Below are 27,694 nucleotides of genomic sequence, written 5' to 3'. Positions count from 1 at the left end.
TTTTGCAATTTTCAAGCTTTGAATTTTCATGCCCTTTAATCAGAGAGATATATCACACAAAATAGTTAATGAATAACATTTCCCACATGTCTACTTCACATCAGCACAATTTTGGAACCAAAATTTTTTTCTGTTAGGAAGCTAGAAGGGTTAAAAGTTGACCAGCGATTTCTCATTTTTACAACAAAATTTACAAAAACATTTTTTTAGGGACCACATCTTATTTGAAGTGACTTTGAGGAGCCTTTATGACAGAAAATACCCAAAAGTGATACCATTCTAAAAACTGCACCCCTCAAGGTGCTCAAAACCACATTCAAGAAGTTTATTAACCCTTCAGGTGCTTCACAGGAATTTTTGGAATGTGGAAGAAAACAATGAACATTTAACTTTTTTTCACAAAACTGCTACTTTAGCCTCAAATTTTTAATTTTCACAAGGGCAGCCAGAAAAAATGGACCCCAAAATGTGTTGTGCAATTTCTCCTGAGCACGCTGATACCCCATATGTGGTGCAAAGCCACTGTTTGGGCGCACGGCATGGCTCGGAAGGTAAGGAGCGCCATTTGACTTTTGGAATGGAAATTTGACTGGAATCGATAGCGGACACCATGTTGCATTTGGAGAGCCCCTGAGGTGCCTAAACAGAGGAAACCCCCAACAAGTCACCCCATTTTGGAAACTAGACCCCTCAAGGAACTTATCTAGATGTGTGGTAAGCACCTTGAACCCCCAGGGGCTTCACACAATTTTATAATGTTGAAGGGTGAAAATAAAAAGACACATTTTTAACACAAAACTGCTACTTTAGCCTCAAATTTTTAATTTTCACAAGGGCAGCCAGAAAAAATGGACCCCAAAATGTGTTGTGCAATTTCTCCTGAGCACGCTGATACCCCATATGTGGTGTAAAGCCACTGTTTGGGCGCACGGCATGGCTCGGAAGGTAAGGAGCGCCATTTGACTTTTGGAATGGAAATTTGACTGGAATGGATAGCGGACGCCATGTTGCATTTGGAGAGCCCCTGAGGTGCCTAAACAGAGGAAACCCACAACAAGTGACCGAATTTTACAATCTACTCCTCTGTATAAATTAATCTAGTGGTGGGAAAATAAGTAGGTAAATGGTCACTAAACCCATAGATGAATTCCCACAGAGGTGTCATTTCCATAATGGGGTCACTTCAGGGGGGATTATGCTGTTCTGGCACTTTTCAGAGTACCAGAGCTAAAGAATCCCCCCTGAAGTGACCCCATTTTGGAAATGACACCCCTCTGGGAATTCATCTATGGGTTTAGTGACCATTTTAACTCGATGGATGATTTCCAGAAATAAGCACGCAATGGAAGGTTTAGATTCTGGAGAACCCCCCCTGGAAATTAAGTGAGCTCTACTCGAATATGTCATTCACTAAATGAACCAAATGTTTGAATGACAAATTGGGATACATTTTTACAGTTTAAAAACGTGGTTCTGTGTGGTAGATTTTAAAGCAGTCAGTGACGCATAAGGCTGGCAATGATGGGCATTGTGGGCAATAGAAGCGGGTATCACGCCTCATTCCTCTCTTAGTACATACACGACATCTTTTCTGGGGGTTCCTTCTTGTTTCCGTTGCTGGAATAAGTGCAATAAAATGTCGCTCAGTGAGTCTTTTCACATCCTCAGATTCTAATGGATGAGCGGGGCTAACACTTTGAAAGACAAGATTTTCAATTACCTTTTCTTGATAATCAAGAAAAGGATCTGAATTTCCTGCTTTTTTGTACAACACAAAAGAATTGTATGTGGCCACCTGAAACAAATAGATAACCAACTTTTTATACCAGGTATAGGACTTTCTTGATACCTGGTATGGCTGTAGAACCTGGTCTGCAAGGTCCACACCCCCCATGTGTTTGTTGTAGTCAATGACTGACACAGGTTTTTGCTTCGGAGTGGTGGATCCTAGTTCTACAGTGGCCCTTGTGGCATCTGTGTGGATCGAGCTGAGGACAAAAATATCCCTCTTATCCCTATATTTCAGGGCAAGCAGCTCTCCATTGCGTACAGCCCCTGACTGCCCCTTTTGGAACTTTTGGTTGACCAATGGTTGTGGAAACACCTGACGGTTTTTACGGATGGTCCCACAAGCCCCGATGTTGTGTTCAACCAGACTTTTAAATAGGGGTATGCTGGTGTAATAATTGTCCACATATAGATTGTAGCCTTTTTGAAAAAATGGACTTATCAGCTCCCAAACAATTTTTGCAGATGTCCCCAGATAAGTAGGGCATCCTGGTGAGTTTAGTTGGCTATCTTTCCCCTCATATATGCGGAAAGCGGATGTGTATCCGGTTGAACTTTCGCACATTTTATAGATCTTTATTCCAAACCTTGCCCTTTTAGATGGGATAAATTGCTTGAGGTGCAGTCTTCCTTTGAATTTTACAAGGGACTCATCTATAGAAATATTTTGTGTTGGGGTGTAGAGGCGTAAGAATTTTTCTGACAAACTTTCAATGATGGGTCTAATTTTATATAACCTGTCATGTTCTGGGGCATTTCTGGGCATGCATTGACTATTGTCGTTAAAATGCCAAAACCGCATGAGCATTTCATAACGGGTCCTAGGCAGAATGACTGAAAACATAGGGGTGGCTTGAACAGGGTGGTTGGACCAGTAGGATCGAATGCTCGGTTTTTTAACAAGCCCCATGGCAAATGTAAGTCCTAAAAATTTTTTTATTTCCGGGACATTAGTTGGTGTCCATAAATTTGCCCTAGCATAGTAAGATCGGGGATTCTGGCTTATGAATTGGGATGCATATAAATTTGTTTGCACGACAATATGCTCTAGCAAGCTGTCTGTAAAAAACAAATTAAAAAAATGAATTGGTCCAAAATCTTCCACCTCCACATTTATACCAGGAGTGGCGTTGAAATCAGGGCTGAATGGAGCAGCCGAATCCGAAGCCTCCCATCTGGGAAATGCTAGATCATGTGGCAAAGCCCCTTGTACACTGGCGTGCGCAAATTCACTAGTAGCAGGGACAGCGCTTGTACTGGGCAGTGTTCCCTGATTTGGAGACGTTTCTCCAGTAGCGCTATTTGCCCCTATTGTTGTACTGGTCCTTGGGCTTGAGGATGGACCAGAATCACTGCTCATTTCTGAGCTCTCAGTGTCGCCGCTACTAAAGCCCTCAAAATCCACATCTCCATCTGAGATTGCGCTGTCATCAGTGTCAGAACACAGCAGGGCATACACCTCCTCTGCGGTATAAGTCTGACGGGCCATTTTATTTTTAGATTTTTTGACTGGACTGAACGGACGGGACTGATCTGACAGGACTGACTGACTGATCTGACAGGACTGACTGACTCATCTGACAGGACTGACTGACTCATCTGACAGGACTGACTGACTCATCTGACAGGACTGACTGACTCATCTGACAGGACTGACTGACTCATCTGACAGGACTGACTGACTCATCTGACAGGACTGACTGACTCATCTGACAGGACTGACTGACTCATCTGACAGGACTGACTGACTCATCTGACAGGACTGACTGACTCATCTGACAGGACTGACTGACTCATCTGACAGGACTGACTGACTCATCTGACAGGACTGACTGACTCATCTGACAGGACTGACTGACTCATCTGACAGGACTGACTGACTCATCTGACAGGACTGACTGACTCATCTGACAGGACTGACTGACTCATCTGACAGGACTGACTGACTCATCTGACAGGACTGACTGACTCATCTGACAGGACTGACTGACTCATCTGACAGGACTGACTGACTCATCTGACAGGACTGACTGACTCATCTGACAGGACTGACTGACTCATCTGACAGGACTGACTGACTCATCTGACAGGACTGACTGACTCATCTGACAGGACTGACTGACTCATCTGACAGGACTGACTGACTCATCTGACAGGACTGACTGACTCATCTGACAGGACTGACTGACTCATCTGACAGGACTGACTGACTCATCTGACAGGACTGACTGACTCATCTGACAGGACTGACTGACTCATCTGACAGGACTGACTGACTCCTCTGACAGGACTGACTGACTCCTCTGACAGGACTGACTGACTGACAGATCTGACAGGACTGACTGACTGACAGATCTGACAGGACTGACTGACTGACAGATCTGACAGGACTGACTGACTGACAGATCTGACAGGACTGACTGACTGACAGATCTGACAGGACTGACTGACTGACAGATCTGACAGGACTGACTGACTGACAGGACTGACTGACAGATCTGACAGGACTGACTGACAGATCTGACAGGACTGACTGACTGACAGATCTGACAGGACTGACTGACTGACAGATCTGACAGGACTGACTGACTGACAGATCTGACAGGACTGACTGACTGACAGATCTGACAGGACTGACTGACTGGACTGATCTGACAGGACTGACAGATCTGACAGGACTGACAGATCTGACAGGACTGACAGGACTGACAGATCTGACAGGACTGACAGATCTGACAGGACTGACAGATCTGACAGGACTGACTGACTGACAGGACTGACTGATCTGACAGGACTGACTGACTGATCTGACAGGACTGACTGATCTGACAGGACTGACTGACTGATCTGACAGGACTGACTGACTGATCTGACAGGACTGACTGACTGATAGATCTGACAGGACTGACTGACTGATAGATCTGACAGGACTGACTGACTGATAGATCTGACAGGACTGACTGACTGATAGATCTGACAGGACTGACTGACTGATAGATCTGACAGGACTGACTGACTGATAGATCTGACAGGACTGATTGACTGATAGATCTGACAGGACTGACTGACTGACAGATCTGACAGGACTGACTGATCTGACAGATCTGACAGGACTGACTGATCTGACGGACTCACTAACCCTAACTCTTACTTTCTTTTTTATTTTATTTTTTTTACTTTCACAGTGGCAAGGCTGACACAGCTCTTGTCACACTGTTTCTCCTCTGCTCTCTCACTGAGATCGGAGGAGAAACAGTGTATTTATCAGGCAGATCGCCCGGGAAAGTTTGTTGCTAAAACAAACTTCCCTGGTGATCTCTCTGATTGGCTGGTGTGACGCTGACATCATCGAGACCTGAGCCAATCAGGTCTCAATGATGTCAGAGGTCACAGCACCAGGATCCCCGCCGCTCCTGAGGTATGTGGGGGGTCCCGATCGCCGACCACCAGCTGTTACTATCTTTTAAATGCCGCGATCGCTATGGATCGCGGCATCTAGAAGATAGGAACAGGTTAACATCATGGGGACCTGATCCATTCAGGTCCCCATGATGCCACATGTCAGAGCTATCGCTCTGAACCGGTACCGCAGCGCTAGCAGGACCCTGGGGGTCCTGAGCGCTGCGGGACCACCCACCGTTTTTAAACGTCGGCGCTGCACAGAGCCCGGGCAGCGCCGACGTTTATGTACAGTGGGCGGTCCTGAACCGGTTAAAAGGGTTTTCCTGTATTTTAATATTGATGGTCTATCCTTAGGATACATCATCAATACCAAATGGGTGGAGGTGCGACATCGGGCATCCAGCCGATCAGCTGTTTCCATAACCGACCGGATGTCATTAGTTGCAGAGCAAAACAGCACAGCATTGTCAACTGTAGGTACTGTATGTATTTGGAAAGGATTTTGAAAACATACAAGCATCATAGCTTTATTCCAATAAGTAGGCCCTGGCTGTCCCATTCACTTCATTGAGATGGTAAACTGGAGGCCAAACTGGGGGAAGAGACTGAGCACCTTGCATGGAAAAACTTGCTCTTATCGATTCCAATTTATGAAAGGGATAATTTGCATTAGAGAATCTGTTTACGTATGACGAGACTAACGCTTAAGTGAAACGTGCAGGCACAAGGTTGGTCTGGAAATATACAATACAATTGTAAATGATATAGCAAATCAAACCTGAAATACTAGAATTCCTGTGTTGGCAACAGCAAGGTTTATTTTAGTTCCTTCCCTATCCTTGGCTGGATGCAGTCTCATGCCATACATCTCCAAGCGGCGGGCAACCTCTAGAAGCTGGAAATCTGATTCAGCTGGTGTCTGTCCACTGTAGACAATAAATTGATATATGTTGCTCAGGTCATAGAGCAGTTAGAGATTATCATCATTATCTTCCTTTTTTATTTTAACCTGTAGCAATGTATCGAAACAAATTGGTGGCCCCCTGCTAGCCTTTCACTGCCCACTGCAGTGATGAGCATAGGACCACTGCATCCTCAGCGGTGATGCCTGCACATGCGGCACAAGACCTCCGAGGGCAATGAATAGCTGCAGAAGTCACATCTACAGCATGTTATCACAGCAGAACAAGTGAGGCACTGACAGTGATAAAAGACTGAGGAATTAACAGTTGAATAATAAAAAAAAAATCTTATAAAATTCCCTTTTTTTGGTAGAGACATCATGATTATTAATATACCTGGCATCTTGGTATTTTGCATGTTTATAGCACAAAAGGCTATGACCGATATAGCAAAAATGATGCCAAGTAAAATAAATCACTATACATCAGCTCAACTTTCTTTTATTACGATTTATTTTAGGCTCAAATGATATAATTTGTGAAGCCTGCATAATTCTTGCTGGTCGTAAAATCTAGGCTAAGGTAGTATATTAGAGATCAGCACTCTGATACTATCATTACATACTGCAAGCAAAAACTCACAAGTGATTGCGATGATACTCCGTAATCTTTTCTTCTAGCGCTTCTTGTTGGGGCATGTAAGTATTTTTTGATAAATGTTCCCGGTCAACAGCCTCATCGAAATCTCCAATTTCAGCTAATTTAGAAAAGAATGTCAGCTAATTATTATCAAATGGGTACAAGCACAAATTAAGTACAATAGAAATACTATATACAGTTATATGAAAAAGTTTGGGCACCCCTATTAATCTTAATGTTTTATAAAAATTGGTGTTTTTGCAACAGCTATTTCAGTTTGATATATGTAATAACTGTTGGACACAGTAATGTTTCTGCCTTGAAATGAGGTTTATTGTACTAACAGAAAATGTGCAATCTGCATTCAAATAAAATTTGACAGGTGCATAAGTATGGGCACCCTTATCATTTTCTTGTTTTAAATACTCCTACCTACTTTTTACTGACTTACTAAAGCACTTTTTTTGGTTTTGTAACCTCATTGAGCTTTGAACTTCAAAGCCAGGTGTATGCAATCATGAGAAAAGCTACTTATAGTGGCCACTTGCAAGTTGTTCTCCTGTTTGAATCTCCTCTGAAGAGTGGCCTCATGGACTCCTCAAAACAACTGTCAAATGATCTGAAAACAAAGATTATTCAACATAGTTGTTAAGGGGAAGGATACAAAAATCTGTCTCAGAGATTTAACCTGTCAGTTTCCACTGTGAGGAACATAGTAAGGAAATGGACGAACACAGGGACAGTTCTTGTTAAGGCCAGAAGTGGCAGGCCAAGAAAAACATCAGAAAGGCAGAGAAGAAGAATGGTGAGATCAGTCAAGGACAATCCTCAGACCACCTCCAGAGAGCTGCAGCATCAACTTGCTGCAGATGGTGTCACTGTGCATCGGTCAACTATACAACGCACTTTGCACAAGGAGAAGCTGTATGGGAGAGTGATGCGAAAGAAGCCGTTTCTGCAAGCACGCCACAAACAGAGTCGGCTGAGGTATGCAAAAGCACATTTGGAGAAGCCAATTTCTTTTTGGAAGAAGGTCCTGTGGACTGATGAAACCAAGATTGAGTTGTTTGGTCATACAAAAAGGCGTTATGCATGGCGGCAAAAAAACACAGCATTCCAAGAAAAACACTTGCTACCTACAGTAAAATTTGGTGGAGGTTCCATCATGCTTTGGGGCTGTGTGGCCAATGCCGGCACCGGGAATCTTGTTTAAGTTGAGGGACGCATGGATTTCACTCAGTATCAGCAGATTCTTGACAATAATGTTCAAGAATCAGTGACAAAGTTGAAGTTATGCAGGGGATGAATCTTTCAGCAAGACAATGATCCAAAACAACGCTCCAAATCTACGCAGACATTCATGCAGAGGAACAATTACAATGTTCTGGAATGGCCATCCCAGTCTCCAGACCTGAATATCATTGAACATCTCTGGGATCATTTGAAGAGGGCTGTCCATGCTCGGCGACCATCAAACTTAACTGAACTGGAATTGTTTTGTAAAGAGGAATGGTCAAAAATACCTTCATCCAGGATCCAGGAACTCATTAAAAGCTACAGGAAGCGACTAGAGGCTGTTATTTTTGCAAAAGGAGGATCTACTAAATATTAATGTCACTTTTCTGGTGAGGTGCCCATACTTATGCACCTGTCAAATTTTGTTTGAATGCAGATTGCACATTTTCTGTTAGTACAATAAACCTCATTTCAAGGCAGAAACATTACTGTGTCCAACAGTTATTACATATATCAAACTGAAATAGCTGTTGCAAAAACACCAATTTTTATAAAACATTAAGCTTAAGATTAATAGGGGTGCCCAAACTTTTTCATATAACTGTATAATATAGTTATGAGAAAGGGTCAATAATCCATATTATTAATACTGATTATATGCAGCTTTAATAATACAAAAGCAAAAATCTAGCTTTTGAAGATTTAATTTTTGTGTTTTTAATAAAACTGAAAAAATTACTCCAAAGTCTGAAACTTATGCTCCAAATTTGGTAGCAGATGTTTCCTGCTTTCCTTCAGTATTCATATGGGTTGCTACATTTGGTTACATTCAGAATATGCAACCACAATATGTAGGTTTTTTTGTCTTCCTTACACATTACCATATTTGTGCTTTTTGTGGTGTTTTTTTTTTTTGTCCCAATATCCCCAATACAGTCAAATACTATTTTATTGTGGTACGGTATTGTGCTTTCTCATAGAAACTAATGAATAATAAGAGTTTTTTGCTAAAGCGTTTGCCTCACTATTATAGTCAGATGTATTATCATTTCCTCAGTTGGGAACAAAAATGGGAAAATTCCTCCCACTACTCCTTCCAAGAATAAAAAGCTACTTAATCTTGAGAGCAGCAAAAATATAGTGGCAGAAACTCAGTTTCCAGGAATGCATTACTTACTAGGCTTGTTGCATAGTTTTTATAACATCATTGTTTTATCAGCAGGAGATTCAATAGAGGACTAAAACTCGTTGTCATGTAGTCTGCCATACCCATATTCATGAGCTCTGTATAACCCCACATCACTGACTGGAAGCTTTCTGCCTATGCACAGTGTACCCAGAAAGCTGCAAATCAGTGGTAAGGGTGGGGTTATACAGAGCTCAGATTTCAGAGAAACAGGAAACAGCCCAGTAAGTAATACATCATTGGAATCCTAGTCTCTTCCTCTACATCATGCTGCTCTCAGATGCATTACTCGTACACAGGGAAGAGCACTAAACTTGCTATAAAAGACCATTATGGGAGAACTTGTGCACCTGAACCACAGAATCAATATTCTAAATAATGGGGAAAATATCAAAAATACATATGAAAAGTATATAAAAACTTACACTGTACAATGTGCGAGATGAGGAGGGCAGCACTGCTTTCATTACACGTTAACTTGCCCTGTGCTAAATCCTGTTTCACTTGAAGAGCAAAGAGGTACCTACAGAAGAAGGCGGCAGTATTAGAGGTGATGTAATCAGTCAAGGTACAGACATACCAACGTGAGCCTCCAGGGCGGGCAAGCTGGCATGGTTCAGGCACACAACAATAACTTTCCTTGTGTGTAGCTTTATGGTTTATACAGAATTTGTACAGAACTAATTCCAAAAACAGCAACACGTTCTCAGGGCTTGTTCTGTTACCATCACCTAAACTGGCAGTTGCAACCAATTGAAAACATGTTAAAGAGCAGATTAAAATTAGGAGTGCTAAATATAACTGCGCTTAAAGAGTCAAAACAGAATAATAAATCAGATACTGGCTATATCATGGCTGGCAGTAATATTCCTAGGGGGAAATAAAGCACATCTCAATGTCACATGTTGAACTGTCTGGCTTTGAGGAGCTGGTCTCCATTTTTTGCTGTTGTTAGTGAAAAGCATCTCTGATCACATAAAACCTAACATAACGTATGACTATGGCTAGGTTCAAACTTTGGGTCCAATACATCAAACTGTTTTCCTCATTTTCTGGCATAAAACAGCTTGAAATGATAAAAAAAATTAGCACAACTCGAAACCAAGTTTTGCAACTTTTGATGTTTTACACCAGTCTTGGCCAGCTCAGCTCACATTCCGAAACCGGTGAAGAACCTAGGCAGGACAGGGTGCAGCTAAGTGAGCCAGACAAATGCATTAAAATTTAAGGCACAAAACTGGTTCAAATTCCGATGGAAATGTATAGGTGGACATTTCTGGAGGTGGTGCATGGCAACTAAAACATGAGCCAAATTTATTAAGGTGCACCTTACCCAGTGTTCCCTTCATTAAGACTGGAGTACAAAACATCAGACTTAGTAAATTAGGGGCTTTGTGGTTTTTTAGTTAATGTCAAAACTGCACAAGAGCTAGAGATGTTTTTGAAGCACACTTTATGAAGAACCACAACCCCAGTTTGCAGGGCTTTGGTTTTCCCTATTTAAGTCAAAGATCGAATAAATGCAGGAAAAAACAGAGGATGATGAGTATTTAAGGAAATTAAAGGGACTCTGTCACCAGATGCTTGCCACCTAATCTGAAAGCAGTATAATTTACAGACAAAGACCCTGATTCAAGCAATGTGTCACTTACTGGGCTGCTTGCTATAGTTAAAAGCACAGTTTTATCAGCAGATTAGAGGACTGGTAACCCTGCTGCCATGTGGTCCTCCATATTCATGAGCTCTGTATAACTCTGCCACCACTACTGATTGGCAGCTTTCTGCCTATGTACAGTTTACACAAAAGCTGCCAATCAGTGGTGTGGGCAGGGTTATGCAGAGCTTAGCATTCAGAAAATGGTTTGATCTACAGCAGATAAAACTGATTTTAGTAAGAAAAAAAAATACAACATGCAGCTCAGTAAGTGATTAAGAATTAGGGTTTACAGTCCTGCTCATCATTATTGGCACCCATGAAGTTTAAGAACATAATGTGGAATATCTCCTGAAAAAAATGAATAAAGTGAAACAGTTTTCTTGTATAGAGCACTCGTGCTAAATACAAAAGAGCTAATGATAAACAATAATTTAAAATTAAAAACAATAGGAGGGAAAAATAGAAAAACCTAAAGCTCATTGTGACACTGGTATTGGCACACTTTACATTAATTTAATATGGAAATACATGTTGACTCGCCTTTAGTACACTGTGTGCAGAATTATTAGGCAAATGAGTATTTTGATCACTTCGATACTTTTTATACATGTTGTCCTACTCCCAGCTGCATAGGCTTGAGAGCCAACTCCCAATTAAGTAAATCTGGTGATGTGCATCTCTGTAATGAGGAGGGGTGTTGTCTAATGACATCAACACCCTATATAAGGTGTGCTTAATTATTAGGCAACTTCCTTTCCTTTGGCAAAATGGGTCAGAAGAGAGATTTGACAGGCTCTGAAAAGTCCAAAATTGTGAGATGTCTTGCAGAGGGATGCAGCAGTCTTGAAATTTCCAAACTTTTGAAGCGTGATCACCAAACAATCAAGCGTTTCATGGCGAATAGCCAACAGGGTCGCAAGAAGCGTATTGGCCAAAAAAGGCGCAAAATAACTGCCCATGAATTGAGGAAATTCAAGTGTGAAACTGCCAAGATGCCATTCGCCACCAGTTTTGCCATATTTCAGAGCTGCAACGTTACTGGAGTATCAAAAGGCACAAGGTGTGCGATACTCAGGGACATGGCCAAGGTAAGGAAGGCTGAAAAACGACCACCTTTGAACAAGAAACATAAGATAAAACGTCAAGCATGGGCCAAAAATTATCTTAAGACTGATTTTTCAAAGGTTTATGGACTGATGAAATGAGAGTGACTCTTGATGGGCCAGATGGATGGGCCAGAGGCTGGATCAGTAAAGGGCAGAGAGCTCCACTCCGACTCAGACAACAGCAAGGTGGAGGTGGGGTACTGGTATGTGCTGGTATCATCAAAGATTAACTTGTGGGACCTTTTCGGGTTGAGGAAGGAGTGAAGCTCAACTCCCAGACCTACTGCCAGTTTCTGGAAGACAACTTCTTCAAGCAGTGGTACAGGAAGAAGTCAGTATTGTTCAAGAAAAACATGATTTTCATGCAGGACAATGCTCCATCACATGCATCCAAATACTCCACAGCGTGGCTGGCCAGTAAAGGTCTAAAATAATAAAAAATAATGACATGGCCCCCTTGTTCACCTGATCTGAACCCCATAGAGAACCTGTGGTCCATCATAAAATGTGAGATCTACAGGGAGGAAAAACAGTACACTTCTCGGAACAGTGTCTGGGAGGCTGTGGTGGCTGCTGCACGCAATGTTGATTGAAAACAGATCAAGCATCTGACAGAATCTATGGATGGAAGGCTGTTGAGTGTCATCATAAAGAAAGGTGGCTATAATGATCACTAATTTTTTGGGTTTCTGTTTTTGCATGTCAGAAATGTTTATTTCTAAATTTTGTGCACTGATATTGGTTTACCTGGTGAAAATAAACAAGTGAGATGGGATTATATTTGGTTTTTATTAAGTTGCCTAATAATTCTGCACAGTAATAGTTACCTGCACAAACAGATATCCTCCTAAGATAGCCAAATCTAAAAAAAACTCCACTTCAACTTCCAAAAATATTAAGCTTGGACATTTATGAGTCTTTTGGGTTGATTGAGAACATAGTTGTTGATCAATAATAAAAATAATCCTCTAAAATACAACTAGCCTAATAATTCTGCACACAGTGTATATCACAAAAGAGATTCTCCTGTGATTGTCGGTGCCCTTGTGACATGAATTAGCCAATGAATCATGACTTCAGTGTTTTAAAAAGCCACAGGATAGGCCCTGTTCCTTTGTAACAATGGTGAAGACAAAGGAGCTGTCTGAGGACATCAGAACTGCTATTAGTGCAAGGACTGCAAACATTCAAGAGCTTGAACAAACTGCAAAGGGAGAGTGGGACAAAATTCCAGCTGAGAAGTGCAAGAAGCTTATAGATGGCTACAAGAAACGTTTGGAGGCTGTCAGCAGTGCCAAAGGATGTGCAACCAAGTATTAATTAGGGCAGGGGTCGACAAAGTTGTTCAGAATCTAGGAGCCAGCCAAAAAATTTAGGAGCCAGAATTTTTTTTGTTGACAAACTGTACATATAGACCCCCTCACACACGGCGTCTCCCCGGGGAGCACGGCCTTTGTATGTACTTACACAGGTAGCGGGAGATGAGAACGGGCCCCCGGCCACAGCGATCCTTCCCCCCAGGGCCAGCTCCAGGCTTTTCTGGGCCCCGGGCGAAAGAGTCTCAGTGGGCCCTTTTAACACATACACGATTCATGATGCACAGATACGGCGGAGAAATAAATATATATATATATATATATATATATTTATATTTATTTATTACACATGGCCCAGCCTGCCCCCTCATCCTTCATATACGCAGACATATGCGCGCGCACACACGGTACGCAGTCATATGCACGCACACACGGTACGCAGACATATGCGTGCGCACACACGGTACGCAGACATATGCACGCACACACGGTACGCAGACATATGCACACACGGTACGCAGACATATGCGTGCGCACACACGGTACGCAGACATATGCGTGCGCACACACGGTACGCAGACATATGCGTGCGCACACACGGTACGCAGACATATGCGCGGGCACACACGGTACGCAGACATATGTACACATACAGACATACACATAGATAAAACAGACAAATATATATACACAGTCATATACACTGACATTCACATACATGCACTCACACAGACCCATTACTAATATTTTTAATATGGGGATTGGGGAAGCCTCACTCACCTGTCCCCGGTCCAGTGTCCTGTCCAGCAGCTCCTCGGGTATGGGGCAGTGCAGGGCCCCCGGCGTGTCACAGACTTCATGGCCCTGGAACATCAGAGGGGCCCACTTGCGGTCGGGTCCGGGCCCCTCCCGCCCATCTGTGCAGGACCTCCGCTCCGACGGTGTTTGATTGCCGGCACTCCCCCAGACATGGCCGCGCGCTGTGCGGCTGTGTCTGCTAGTAATGACGCGGCAGGAACGACACACAAGCACAATTAAAGGTGCAGTGCCATCGACCCTGCCGTGTCATTACTAGCAGACACAGCCGGACAGCGCGCGGCCATGTCTGGGGGAAGTGCCGGCAATCAAGCAGCGCCTGCGTCCCTGAACAGGTGCCGAGGAAGCGGCCAGGGCCCCGACAGTGAGTGGGCGGGTGGGTGTGTGCGCCCGGCCCCAACAGTGAGTGGGCGGGTGGGTGTGTGGGCCCGGCCCCGACAGTGAGTGGGCGGGTGGGTGTGTGGGCCCGGCCCCGACAGTGAGTGGGCGGGTGGGTGTGTGGGCCCGGGCCCCGACAGTGAGTGGGCGGCTGGGCCCCTCTGATTTTCCAGGGCCCCGGCACTTGCCCGGGTACGCCGGGTGCTGACGCCGGCCCTGCTTCCCCCGTAACCCAACTCTCCCTGTCCAGTCCCGGAGCATAAGGGGGGCGGAGCAAAGTGGAGAAGGCGGCCTGAGCGATACTGTCCCTGCTTCCTCCGATTGGATGACTCCGTGCAGGAGGTGGGATTGGATTGAGAGTATTTTTTTTTCTTCTCAACTCCTCAAGCACCATTTTCTAGGCGCCAGACAACATTTTCTAGGCGCCACTGGCGACCAGGCTCCTGGGTTTGTCGAGCCCTGAATTAGGGGTACCTTTATTGCAGCACATGCTGTTTATTCTGTTTTTTTCTTTGAAATTGCGAAATGGAAGTTGAAAAACAATGTTTTATTTTTGTATTACTTTGGACCACTAATGAAAAAATCCTGAGGATATAACTTTGGTACATTTCCATTTATTTCTGAAGATATTGTACAGTCTATGAAAAAAATGAAGGTATGCCAATATTTGTGACCAGCACTGTATGTTCCTACCTCATGCTGTTCTCAGATTGGGTAGTGTAAACCTTGTGACAGATTCCCTTTAACATCTTCACAACATATGACATATATTTACGTCATATGTAGTGTCCCTGCCTTTGATGCGGGCTCACACGCTGAGCCCACATCTTTCCTCGCACATGATGGCCCGCAGCTGTTTACCTGTGAAATCCTGATGTCAATATCTGACAGCGGGATTTAACAAGCGCCGACAAGGGCGCATATCATTCCACTCTCGTATCGGTGTGCCCATGATGTGATTGCAGTGCGCTGATGGGTTGTCATGACAGCCAGGGGTCTGCCTGTAATTATGATCTTCCTGTAACACATTAGCCGGTGTTCATAGGAAACCGTGATTTCTGCTATACATAGCATGGTAATAATAATTTTTATTTATATAGCGCCAACATATTCCGCAGTACTTTACATTTAAGTAGGGACATATACAAACAATATAAACAATACAATGAATCACATTTCAACAGTTACATGAGAAGTGAGGGCCCTGCGCGCAAGCTTACAATCTATATGGAAAAGAGGGGACACACTAGGAAGAACATGGTCTTCAGCCAGCATGTGTCTAAGGGCAGTTACCGTGTGGTATTTGGTGCATGGTGGATGTGGAGACAGATGAATACGCAGGGGAAGATTAAGATTAACATTTAGGAGGGAACAGGGGAGAGTTAGGTTAGGTGACATGAGCGAGTGAGTGATTGTATATGGGGAATAAAGGAGAGTTGTGTGTCAAATATGACTCCAAGACAGTGAGCTTGCTGCTTGGGAGTTATGGTGGCGCCACACAAGGAAATTGGAAAGTCAGGTATAGGTAGGTTAGTATAGGGAGGAAAAACAAGGAGTTCAGTTTTTGAGAGATTCAGTTTCAGATAGAGGGAGAACATGATGTTAGAGATAGTGGACAGACAATCACTGGTATTTTGTATTAGAGTGGGGGTGATGTCAGGTGAAGAGGTGTATAGTTGGGTGTCATCAGCATAGAGATGATACTGGAAACCAAATCTGATGATGGTTTGCCCAATAGGGGCAGTATACAAGGAGAAGAGGAGGGGGCCTAGGACTGATCCTTGTGGAACCCTGATAGTAAGGGGAAGATTAGAGGAAGAACAGCCGGCAAAAGATACCGTGAAGGAGCGGTCAGAGAGACGGGAGGAGACCATGAGAGAGCAGCGTCCTTGAGGCCTATAGAGTGGAGCATAAAGGCCCCGTCACACTTAGCGACGCTGCAGCGATCCCGACAACGATACGACCTGTCAGGGATCGCTGCTGCGTCGCTATGTGGTCGCTGGTGAACTGTCAAACAGGCAGGCTCACCAGCGATCAGGGGAGCAGCGACATCGTGGAAAGCCGGATTTTGGTAAGAACTTACCTGTAAAATCCTTTTCAGCGAAGGAAGGAAGGGAGACACAGATTCTCTACTTCGTGGGTAGGCGGAGCCCCATAGGATAGTCACCTCAGATTGGAAAAAGACGACCGGCCCCTCCAGTATATAGGCTCCTCCTACTCCCATGTTCATCAGTCCGTACACAAGCTAAGGAAGAGCAGACCAACCAGAACAACATATCCCCTTCTGAAATTTCAGAAATGAGAGAAAACAGGTTATGTAATAGAAACACACAGTCTTAGGCATATCCCATTGGACCTGACAACTGTGTAGAGCTGGCGAAACTGGAATGAGAGCCGTAGAACGCTAAACCCAGTCCAGAAGATCGACATCAGGAAGGAGACGCACTGCATCTAGAAACACAAAAAAACACTTCTGCCCTGGGAGGGTGCTGTGTCTCCCTTCCTTCCTTCGCTGAAAAGGATTTTACAGGTAAGTTCTTACCAAAATCCGGCTTTCAGCAGCAGAAGGGAAGGAAGGGAGACACAGATTCTCTACTTCGTGGGACGTCCTAAAGCAGTACCTACTTAAGGGTGGGAAATAGAGGCAGAAGCTTCCATACCCCAAAACTTAGGCAAGAGCGTAAACCGCGCTAAATAACGGAAAACTAAGTAAAGGGATAACTTAAATTACCGCCGCCTGCAGGACCCTGCGTCCCAGGGCCGCATCGGCTGAAGCACTTAAGTCCACCTTATAATACTTAGTAAAGGTGTGAACGGAGCGCCAGGTGGCCGCCCGGCAGAGCTGCGCTGCCGAGGCCCCCTGACGAAAAGCCCACGATGAGCCAATGGCTCTCGTGGAATGAGCTTTAACTTTAACCAGACAAGGCTCGCCCTTGAGCCGGTACGCTTCCAGGATAGCTGAACGGATCCACCGAGCTATTGTGTCTTTGGAAGCACGTTGACCACGCCGACGACCTTCCGGAATTATAAAAAGAGAGTCCGACTTCCGAAAACCTTGGGTGATCGCAAGATAGAACTTCAATGCCCGCACTAAGTCCAACGAGTGCAAGGCCCGCTCCCTTGGATTCTTAGGTCCTGGACAAAGAGAAGGCAACACAATGTCCTGATTAACGTGGAATTGTGACACTACCTTAGGCAAAAAATCTTCACGAGTACGAAGCACCACGCGATCCGGAAAAAATTCCAGAAAAGGAGGTGAGCAGGAAAGTGCTGCCAATTCCGATACCCTTCTCAAAGAGGTGACTGCCACCAAGAACGTCACCTTCCAAGAAAGTAATGAAAGTTTCGCAGAATCCATAGGCTCAAAAGGCCTATGCTGAAGGGCTTCCAGGACTAGATTAAGCCGCCATGGAGCCACAACTGCCCTCCGTGGCGGAAACTGACGTGCGACTCAGCGAAAAAAAGAGCGCACATCCCTGTGAGAGGCAATAGCCTTCCTAAAAAGTGCGGAAAGAGCAGATACCTGTCCCCGCACCGTACTAACTGCCAAACCCCTGGCCAGACTAGATTGCAGAAAGGCCAAGAAGTTGGGGATGGAAAAAACCCTCGGGTTTCTTGAGGATCCAGAACACCATGAATAGAAAGACTCCCAAGTTCTGTGATAAATCCTGGACGTAGCTGGACTCCGGGCCGCCAGCAAGGTAGCAATGACCTCGGGCAAAAAACCGCGACGGGTCAAGATCTCGGTCTCAAGAGCCACGCCGTCAAACGAAGGGACCTCAGGTCCGGATGACGAATGGGCCCCTGAGTGAGCAAGTCCGGGCGAAGGGGCAGCGGAAACGGAGGTGCCGCCTGAAGAGACACCAGCGTCGAATACCATGTCCTCCGCGGCCAGTCTGGTGCTATCAGAATTATTGATACCCTTTCGAGTTTGATCCGTCGGATCACCAGAGGTAGTAAGGATATAGGCGGAAACGCATAGATCAGCTTGAACTGACCCCACGGGGCCACTAGAGCATCCACCGCCACAGCCTCCGGGTCCCTGTACCTGGACGTCGGAACCCTGGCGTTCAGCCTGGATGCCATCAAGTCCACCTGAGGAGTCCCCCAACGGGAACACAGCAGAGAAAACACTTCTGGATGGAGACTCCATTCCCCAGGGTCCACTTGCTCGCGACTGAGGAAGTCCGCCGAGATATTCAACACCCCTGGAATGTGAATTGCAGAGATTGCTGGAACTTTGGACTCGGCCCAGACCAGGATCCGAGAGACCTCCGACATGAGACTGGAACTCCTCGTCCCGCCTTGGTGGTTGATGTACGCGACAGCCGTAGCGTTGTCCGACTGGATCCGGACCGGTAGACCGCTCAATAAGACCGTCCAATGTTGGAGGCAGAGAAATATTGTTCTCAACTCCAAAATGTTGATCGGGAGAGACGACTCCTTTGGCGATCAGACTCCCTGAATCCAGAGGTCATTCCAAACTCCCCCCCAGCCTGTCCGGCTGGCATCGGTTGTCACCACCGACCATCTCGGAGGAATGAAGGATTTCCCCACGGATAGAGTCTCCGGACGTAACCACCATCCAAGAGATTCTCGCACCCTGCGGGAGATAATGACCGAGCGATCCAGAGAAGTTAAAGATCGATCCCAATGGGTCAGAATAAGGCTCTGGAGATCCCGGGAATGAAATTGTGCAAATGGTACTGCTTCCATAGTTGCCACCATTTGACCCAGAAGGCGCATGCATTCCCGAAGGGACATTGACAGCGCCGACCTCATAGCCTGGACCAGAAGACGAAGGTTCGTCTGTTTGACAGGAGGCAGGGACACAACTGCCCGAACAGTATCGAACTGCATCCCCAGGAAAAGAATGGACTGTGCTGGCTCCAATGACGATTTCTTCCAATTGATCAGCCACCCGAAGTCTATCAGGTACTGAAGGGAGAGATCGCGAGCCGCTACTGCCTCCTCCGCTGTGGGTGACACTATGAACAGGTCGTCCAGTAGGGGAGGATCGTAACCCCCTGTCTTCGAAGAAGTGCCATGAGAGGAGCCAGAATTTTTGTAAAAACCCTGGGAGCTGAGTCCAACCCGAAAGGCAGGGCCACAAACTGGTAATGGGTTTGACCTATAGCGAAACACAAGAAACACTGGTGAGCCCTGCCGATAGGGATATGCAAATAGGCGTCGCGGATGTCTATGGACACCAAGAAATCGTACTGCGACAGGGTCGCTATCACCGATCGGAGAGACTCCATGCGGAACTTTCGTGTCCGGACGTAAATATTCAAATCCCTGAGATCCAGCACCGGACGAAACTTGTCCTCCTTTTTGGGGACCACAAAAAGGTTGGAATAAAAACCCTTTCCCTGGTCTTCCGGAGGAACCTGAACCACCACACTCTGCTGTAGGAGAGAGTCGACCTCCTGAAACAGTGCGGCAGCCAGTCTTGGCACGGACGGAATGCCCGTCAGACGAAACCTGTCTGGAGGCAGCGAATGAAACTCTATGAAATAGCCTGCCGACATAACCCGTGTCACCCAGGCGTCTGCTATGTGGGATGCCCAGATCGACCCGAATTGTAGCAGACGACCTCCCACCCGAGAGCCCTCGGGGGGATCCCTGGCGTCAGTCAGCCTTAGCGGACTTTTTATCAACCTCCCGTCTGTCCTGACGGGACCGTTGCTTCCAAGGAGTACAAGATTTCTGGGCGGATCTGCCGGAAGATGAGGGACGACCCAATCTCCAAGAAGGCTGACTGAATCGTCCCCTGGCCCGAAAGGACCGAAGACCTCTGCAGGGCCCTGTCCTGCTGGCTGTGGATGCCACTGCCTTTTTCCCAGGCAGAGTAACATCCTTAGCTTTAGCTTTGGCAATTAGTTCCGAAAGATCTGAACCAAAGAGCTGACCGCCCTTATATGCCAGACTAAGCAATCCCTGTTTGGATACTGCATCCCCGGTCCACTGTTTAAGCCACAGAGCTCTTCTAATCGTGACTGCCGAAGCCTGAGCCCTGGACAGAATTGAAGCAGTGTCCAGTACTGCATCTCTGCCATAACACATAGCTTCTTCCATTCGCTGAAAAAGCTTTTCCACTTCTGAACGCGAAGTCCCATCCTGCCACGCCGCACGCAGCTGATCCAACCACCGCAGAGAAGCCTCACCGGCCCACATGGCCCCCAAGGCCGCTCGGAAACCATGACCCGCGGCTTCATAGATGGATTTCGCCGCTGACTCCGATCTTCTGTCCAAAGGATCCTGAAGATTGGCTCTCCCTTTAACAGGAAGCAGGTAAGACTTGGTCAGCTGAGACAGAGATATATCCACCTCAGGAGAGGGAACCCAATTAGTAACCATCTCCTTGGCACAGGGATATAGGGCATCAAAAAAACGCGTTCCTCGGAAGCGTTTATCCGGACACTGACGCTCCTTCTCCACCGCTTCGTTAAGTTCCTCATGCGCAGGTAATGTAGAACGAACACGGCGCGTCTTCTGATACAGACGGCCCGACCTAGACGATCTTGTCGGCTCTTCAGACAGCTCTAATACTTCCCGCATGTCCTTAATAAGCCAATCTACGCGAACAGAAAGAGAAACAGAGCGATCCTGTTGATCCTCCTCTTCGGACTCAGAAATTTCATCAACCGAATCTGTTGGTGAATCCGAAGCCTCTGATGCGCTCTGCGAGGGAGACAACGCCACCATAGTCTTGCGGCGCTTTTTACCTCGTGGCATTGGGTGTGATCTAGCTGACACCCACTGCCCCAGGAGACTAGAGAGACTATCAATGGAGCGAGTGAGCGCCTCCACCTTAACATCACTGAGCGTTGAACTTGATGTAGTAGAAGGCCTGAGTGTATCAGAGGCGTGCGACTGAACCTGAAACGGATCAGGAGACCGATCCGCACTCCCAGGCCCCTGATCCGACATGCCACCCACACCAGATGCCAGGATGTACAACAAGGATGGCAAAAAAGTGTGAAAGCTGCACAGCCTGTTTTCAAAAACTAACTTTTTTTTTATATATTTTTTTTTTTAATTTTTATTTTTTTATATATATGCGACAGGCTCTGAAGGGTTAAAGCTCACCCTTAGAAAAGAGCTACCCCAGAAATGCCAAGCAAAAAATCATTAGGGTGAAACTCCCTTAAACACCATGTGTTTCCCCTAAAGTTCCACTTTTTCAGAAGGGGTTAACATCACAGCAACTATAATAATACACAGCCTAAAAGGTCAGTGAAGTAAATAGCTTTAGGAGAGAAAGCGGCAGTGCTCACGAGGACTCCTAATAGGTAGCCTGGAGAGACAGCACTGACAAAGAACCCCTGCCAGAGGCAGAGGGGACTCACCGGCACTGCGGCGACCGCTCCTCCTAAGTGTGTGGACGGACGGGGAGCAGAGAGCAGGAGGCGCCGCTGGACGCCGGAGGGAGAAGCAGGGACCGCCAGCGCACGCTCAACCAAGCGCTTCCTGCCTAAGTAATGACGGCAGGAAGCCAGGAGACGCTAAGCCACGCCCCCACTAGGCCACGCCCCCCGCCTTATTCAAACAACAAAAATGAGGGCAGAAAACTTCCTACCTCTATGAAGGCAGGAAGCAAGTCAATAAAAGCAAGAAAACGCGAGCCAATACAGGGAGCTTCCTGCCTCAATGAAGGCAGGAAGCAAAAACGAAAAAGCATGCGCAAATAAAAAATAAACATAAAAATTACTGGCCTCCGTCTCTGCTCCCCAGTCAAGGCAGCGTCTGAAATAGACAAGAAACACACAGGCAGTACACTTGCCGTAGCCGTCAAAGATACTCTTTAGACCAAAGAGCACTTACCCGGCTGAACGCCACAGGGATCCTCAGGGATGTGTGGCGCCATGGCCCTTTGCTCCCCCCTATGGCGGAGCACGCAGGGACCCTCTCAGATGTGTGGTGTGCGCCTCCGCCAGGGAGGCATAAGTGGGAACCTCCTCAAGGGGTACACAGAGCATCCAGGGGAGGGTCAGGGGTCTCAGCAGCGCCGAGACCCCCAGAGACCTCTAGACCACGGGGGGTCCAGGACTCGCTGGATATAAAATAACAACTCTTCTGAGGAGCTGCCGAAGCAGCGACTATCCTCTGAGACCTCAGATAAAAAGACTGATGAACATGGGAGTAGGAGGAGCCTATATACTGGAGGGGCCGGTCGTCTTTTTCCAATCTGAGGTGACTATCCTATGGGGCTCCGCCTACCCACGAAGTAGAGAATCTGTGTCTCCCTTCCTTCCCTTCTGCTGCTGAAAGAATCTTTCCACGATGTCCTGCTCCTGGTTACCAGCCTGCTGAAGCAGGAGTAGGCTGGTAACCATGATAAACATCGGGTTACTAGGGGCACACGCGCACCTAGTAACCCGTTGTTTATCATGGTTACCACTCTGCTACGGTGAGAGGGAGGTTACCGCTCACTTTAGCAGGCTCGTAACCATGATAAACAACGGGTTACTAGGTGCGCGTGTGCCCCTAGTAACCCGATGTTTATCATGGTTACCAGCCTGATCGCTGCTCCTGCTGGTCACACACAGCGATGTGTGCTGACCAGCGGGAGGGCAAAGACCAAAAAATGGTCCAGGACACTTTGCAGCGATCAGCGACCTCACAGCAGGGGCCTGATCGCTGCAAAGTGTCACACATAGCGACATCGCTGGTGAGGTCGCTGTTGCGTCACCAAAACCGTGACTCAGCAGCGATCTCGCTATGTGAGACGGGGGCTTTATGAGGAGGAGCTGGTGATCCAAACTGTCAAAAGCGGCAGAGAGATCCAGGAGAAACAGCAGGGAGTAGTGACCATTAGATTTAGATGTTCGTAGATCATTAGAGACTTTAGTGAGGGCAGTTTCATTAGAGTGTGAGGAGCGGAAACCGGATTGTAAAGGGTCGAGAAGAGCGTTATTTGAGAGATAGCGGATTAGACAGGAGTGGACCAAGCATTCCAGGAGTTTAGAGATGAAGGGAAGATTAAAGATAGGTCTATAGTTAGCAGTGCAGTTTTCGTCCAGGGATGGCTTTTTAAGCAAAGGAGTTATGATGGCATGTTTGAATCAAGAGGGAAAGATACCCGAAGAAAGAGAGAGGTTAAATATTTTAGTTAGGTGGGTAGTGACAGCTGGGGAAAGGGAATGAAGGAGATGTGAGGGAAAAGGGTCACTGTTGCAGGGCGAGAAGAAGAGAGGAGTCTGGTCACTTCTTCTGTGAACGGCTTGAAGATGGAAAGTGAACTTGAGGTGCGGGAGGGAAAGGGATCCAGACTGACGGGATTGTGCAAGAATGTCTTGACAGATATGATTTGATTTTTTGTAGGAAATAAGTGGCCAGATCGTCAACACTTAGGTTGGTGACGGGGGTCTGTACTTTAGGGCTCAGGAGGGAGTGGAAGGTTTCAAAGAGTCGTTTAAGATTATTGGCTAGAGTTGTGATGAGTATCAGTAAAAACATCAGCTCAGGGTGCAAAAATAAGCCATAACACCTCCCCATATCCCGAAAAATGAAAACTCTACAGGTCTCGGAAAATGGCAACCAAAGCAAAAAAATGTTCATACAAATTTCTACATTTTTCTCACCACTTAAAAACCCCCCCCAAAAATAACTATTCATGTTTGGTATCTGCGTACTCATACTAACCTGGAGAATCATATTTCCAGGTCAGTTTTACCATAAAGTGAAGATCGTTAAAAAAAAAAAAAACACAATTATGGAATTGCACTTTTTTTTGCAGTTTTACCACACTTTGAATTGTTTTCCTGTTTTCCAGTAAACTATGTGGTAAAATGAGTGGTGTCATTCAAAAGTACAACTCGTCCCAGAAAAAACAAGCCCCAAAGGTGCCCCCATAGGGATGATATATGGCTTATGAAAGACGGGGAGGAAAAACTGAAAATGGAAAATGGTGAAGGGGTTGAGAGAGCAGTGAAAAATGTTTAACCCCTTTCCAACGTGGTCAGTATTAGTACGCACCACATCGGAAAGGCCGGTTCAGCGGGGGTTCCGGCGCTGAGCCCGAACTGAACCGAGCACATGTCAGCGGATTCTTACAGCTGACATATGCCCGCAACAGCCATGGGTGGAATTGCGATCCACCCGCGGCTGTTAACTAGTTAAATGTCGCTGTCAATCTCTGACAGCAGCATTTAACAGCGCCGCGCCGGAAGCGCGTCACTTACCCCGCCCATCGGTGACCCCGTCACGTGATCGCGGGTCACTGATGGGTGAGCATGACAACCCTGGGTCTGCAGCAGACCCCAGTGGTTGTCATGTAAAGATAGCTATGAGTGCCACCTAGTGGTCGGAGCTCATAGCATTTCTGCTACATAGAGGTGATCTGCTCGTCACCTCCATGTAGCAGAGGCGATCGGACAGTTGCTGCTTCTAGTCTCCTATGGAAACTATTGCATGCAAAAAGTGTAAAAAAAAATGTTTTAAAAAAAATATAAAAGTTTAAATCACCCCCATTTTGCCCCAATTTCAAATAAATAAAAAATAAACCTCACATACACATATTTGGTATCGCCACGTTCAGAATATCAATCTGATCTATCAGTATAAAAAAATAATTAATCTGATCGGTAAAAGGAGTAATGAGAAAAAAATTCCAAACGCCAGAATTAATTTTTTTTGGTCGCTGCAACATTACAATAAAATGCAATAACGGGCGATCAAAACATCGGATCTACCCCAAAATGGTATCAATAAAAACGTCAGCCCAGCGCGCAAAAAATATGCCCTCACCCGGCCCCAGATCCCGAAAAATGGAGACGCTGTGGGTCTCGGAAAATGGCGCCATTTATTTATTTTAGCAAACTTTGGAATTTTTTTTCACCACTTAAATAAAAAAGAACCTATACATGTTTGGTATCTACGAACTCATAATCACCTGGAGAATAAGAATGACAGGTCAGTTTTAGCATTCAGTGAACGTGGAAAGAAAAAAACAAACAAAAACCAACTGTGGAATTGCATTTTTTTTTGCAATTTCACCGCACTTGGAATTTTTTTTTTATCGTTTTCCAGTACATGATATGGTAAAACTAAATGGCGTTTAAAAGTACAACTCGTCCCGCAAAAAATAAGCCCTCACATGGCCATATTGACTGAAAAATAAAGAGGCTATGGCTCTGGGAAGAAGGGGAGCAAAAAAACGAAAACTCAAAAACGGAAAATGCTCCGGTCATGAAAGGGTTAAATCCCAAGCCTTATTCAAATCACAGCCCCTTAACATGTAAACAGGAAACACATTGATTTTGAATTTAGTAACCAAAAACTTTGGTGATTATTAAAAATATAAAAATATAAAACATTCGAGTATATCAGTAGAAGTATTAAAAAATAATCCTCTGAAAAGCTGTGAATTAAAGGGAACCCTGATAAAGGAAGCATGAATCAGACACTGGCTGCGTTATTGCATCCGTGTATGGTTTACTCTGAAACGCTTAATGATTCAGAGGAAACACACTTTGAAAAGTCAACTAAGGACCATGCATGTCGGATGACGAGTCCAAGAGGCCTGTCCAAGGTGGCTTCACCCTGTCCCGCTCCCTTAGACTGACAGGTCTTTCCATATGTGTGTGTATAAGGAGACAGCTGTCAGTCGCAGGGTGGGAGGAAGCCGTTGGTCTTTTCAAGTATATTTTCTCTGAATCACTTGAGCATTTCCGAGTAAAACATACAAGACTGCACATAACGCGATCAGTGTCTGATTCATGCTGCCTGTGGTTTGGGCAGCATAAATCTCCTGCCAGATTTCTTTTGATACAAAACTGTACAGGAGAATGCTTTCACAAAAATTATGCTGCCTGACAGGAAGAAAGAATGAACAAATGAATCTAATATGAATTTCATAAAGTAAAAATGGTTATTAGTGTCCTGGGGAAATTTTTGTCAAGTCAATAATGTAGTGAGCAGCTTTGTCTGTCAGACACAAGCACTATTAATCAGTGCATGAAAAATGCAAACAGCGGTTTAGTTGTCAGCTTCAAGCTCTGCGTGTAATTTTTCCCAGACAAGAACGCATTGATTTACATGAACTCCCACTTCTGTCTCAGAGCAGAATGATATTAGAATAATAGAAAGACAGCACAAGCTCCCTAATGTGCTTACCCTGGAGATCCTACAGTTGCATGTAAAAGTTTGGGCACCCCTGGTCAAAATTACTGTTATTGTGAACAGTTAAGCAAGTTGAAGACGAAATGATTACTAAAAGGCCTGAAGTTAAAGATGACACATTTCCTTTGTATTTTAGGCACAAAAAAAAAAAGAAATATATTTTCATCTTTTACATTTTAAAATTTACAAAAAGGAAAATGGGCTGATGCAAAAGTTTGGGCACCCAGTATGGTTAGTATTTAGAAGCACGCCCCTTTGAAAGTATCACAGCTTCTAAACGCTTTTTGTAGCCAGCTAAGAGTCTTTCAATTCTTGTTTGAGGGATTTTCATCCATTCTTCCTTGGAAAATTCTTCCAGTTCTGTGAGATTCCTGGGTCGTCTTGCATGCACTGCTATTTTGAGGTCTAGCCACAGATTTTCAATGATGTTCAGATCAGGAGACTGTGGGGACCATTGTAAGACCTTCAGCTTGCGCTTTTTGAGATAGTCTACTGTGGATTTTGATACAGTGTTTAGGATCATTATCCATTTGTAGAAGCCATCCTTTCAACTTCAGCTTTTTTTTTACAGATGGTGTTATGTTTACATCAAGAATTTGTTGAAATTTCATTGAGTTCATTCTTCCCTCTACCCGTGAAATATTCCCTGTGTCATTGGCTATAACACAACCCCAAAGCATGATTGATCCACCCTTATGCTTAATGGTTGGCGAGATGTTCTTTTCCTAAAATTCTGTGCCCTTTTTTCTCCACATATACCTTTGATCATTGTGGCCGAAGAGTTCTATTTTAACCTCATCGGTCCACAGGACTTGTTTCCAAAATGCATCAGGCTTGTTTAGATGTTCTTTTACATACTTCTAACACAGAATTTTATGGTGAGAATGCAGGAGAGGTTTTCTTCTGATGACTCTACCATGAAGGCCATATTTGTGCAGGTGTCTCTGAACAGTAGAACAATGTACTACAACTCCAGAGTCTGCTAAATGTTTCTGAAAGTCTTTTGCAGTAAAGCGGGGGTTCTGATTTGCCTCTCAAGCAATCCTAAGAGCAGCTCTCGCTGAAATTTTGCTTGGTATAACAGACCTTATCTTGACCTTCATTGTTCCTGTTAACTGCCATTTCTTAAATAAATTTCAAAC

The 27,694-nt window shown here is 45.3% G+C and overlaps 1 protein-coding gene across 4 annotated transcripts in view; it reads right to left on the bottom strand.

Moving 5' to 3' along the window:
* Positions 1-27,694, bottom strand: part of FARP1 (FERM, ARH/RhoGEF and pleckstrin domain protein 1) — a 246,455-nt gene that overhangs the window by 64,837 nt on the left and 153,924 nt on the right. For all 4 annotated transcript variants that reach the window (XM_073664173.1, XM_073664174.1, XM_073664175.1 and 1 more), the window contains exons 6-8: positions 9,579-9,676; positions 6,735-6,849; positions 5,969-6,116 (exon numbers count right to left, since the gene is read on the bottom strand). In XM_073664173.1, the coding sequence (XP_073520274.1) occupies positions 5,969-6,116; positions 6,735-6,849; positions 9,579-9,676 (361 nt within the window). The remainder of the gene's footprint in view (positions 1-5,968; positions 6,117-6,734; positions 6,850-9,578; positions 9,677-27,694) is intronic.

This window comes from Phyllobates terribilis, unplaced genomic scaffold (genome assembly GCF_046119375.1).
Source record: "Phyllobates terribilis strain yellow unplaced genomic scaffold, ASM4611937v1 Scaffold_2__4_contigs__length_985480577, whole genome shotgun sequence".
Lineage (NCBI taxonomy): Eukaryota > Metazoa > Chordata > Amphibia > Anura > Dendrobatidae > Phyllobates > Phyllobates terribilis.
The sequence above is the reverse complement of the archived record's forward strand: the minus strand, read 5'-3'. Positions and strand labels throughout refer to the sequence as shown.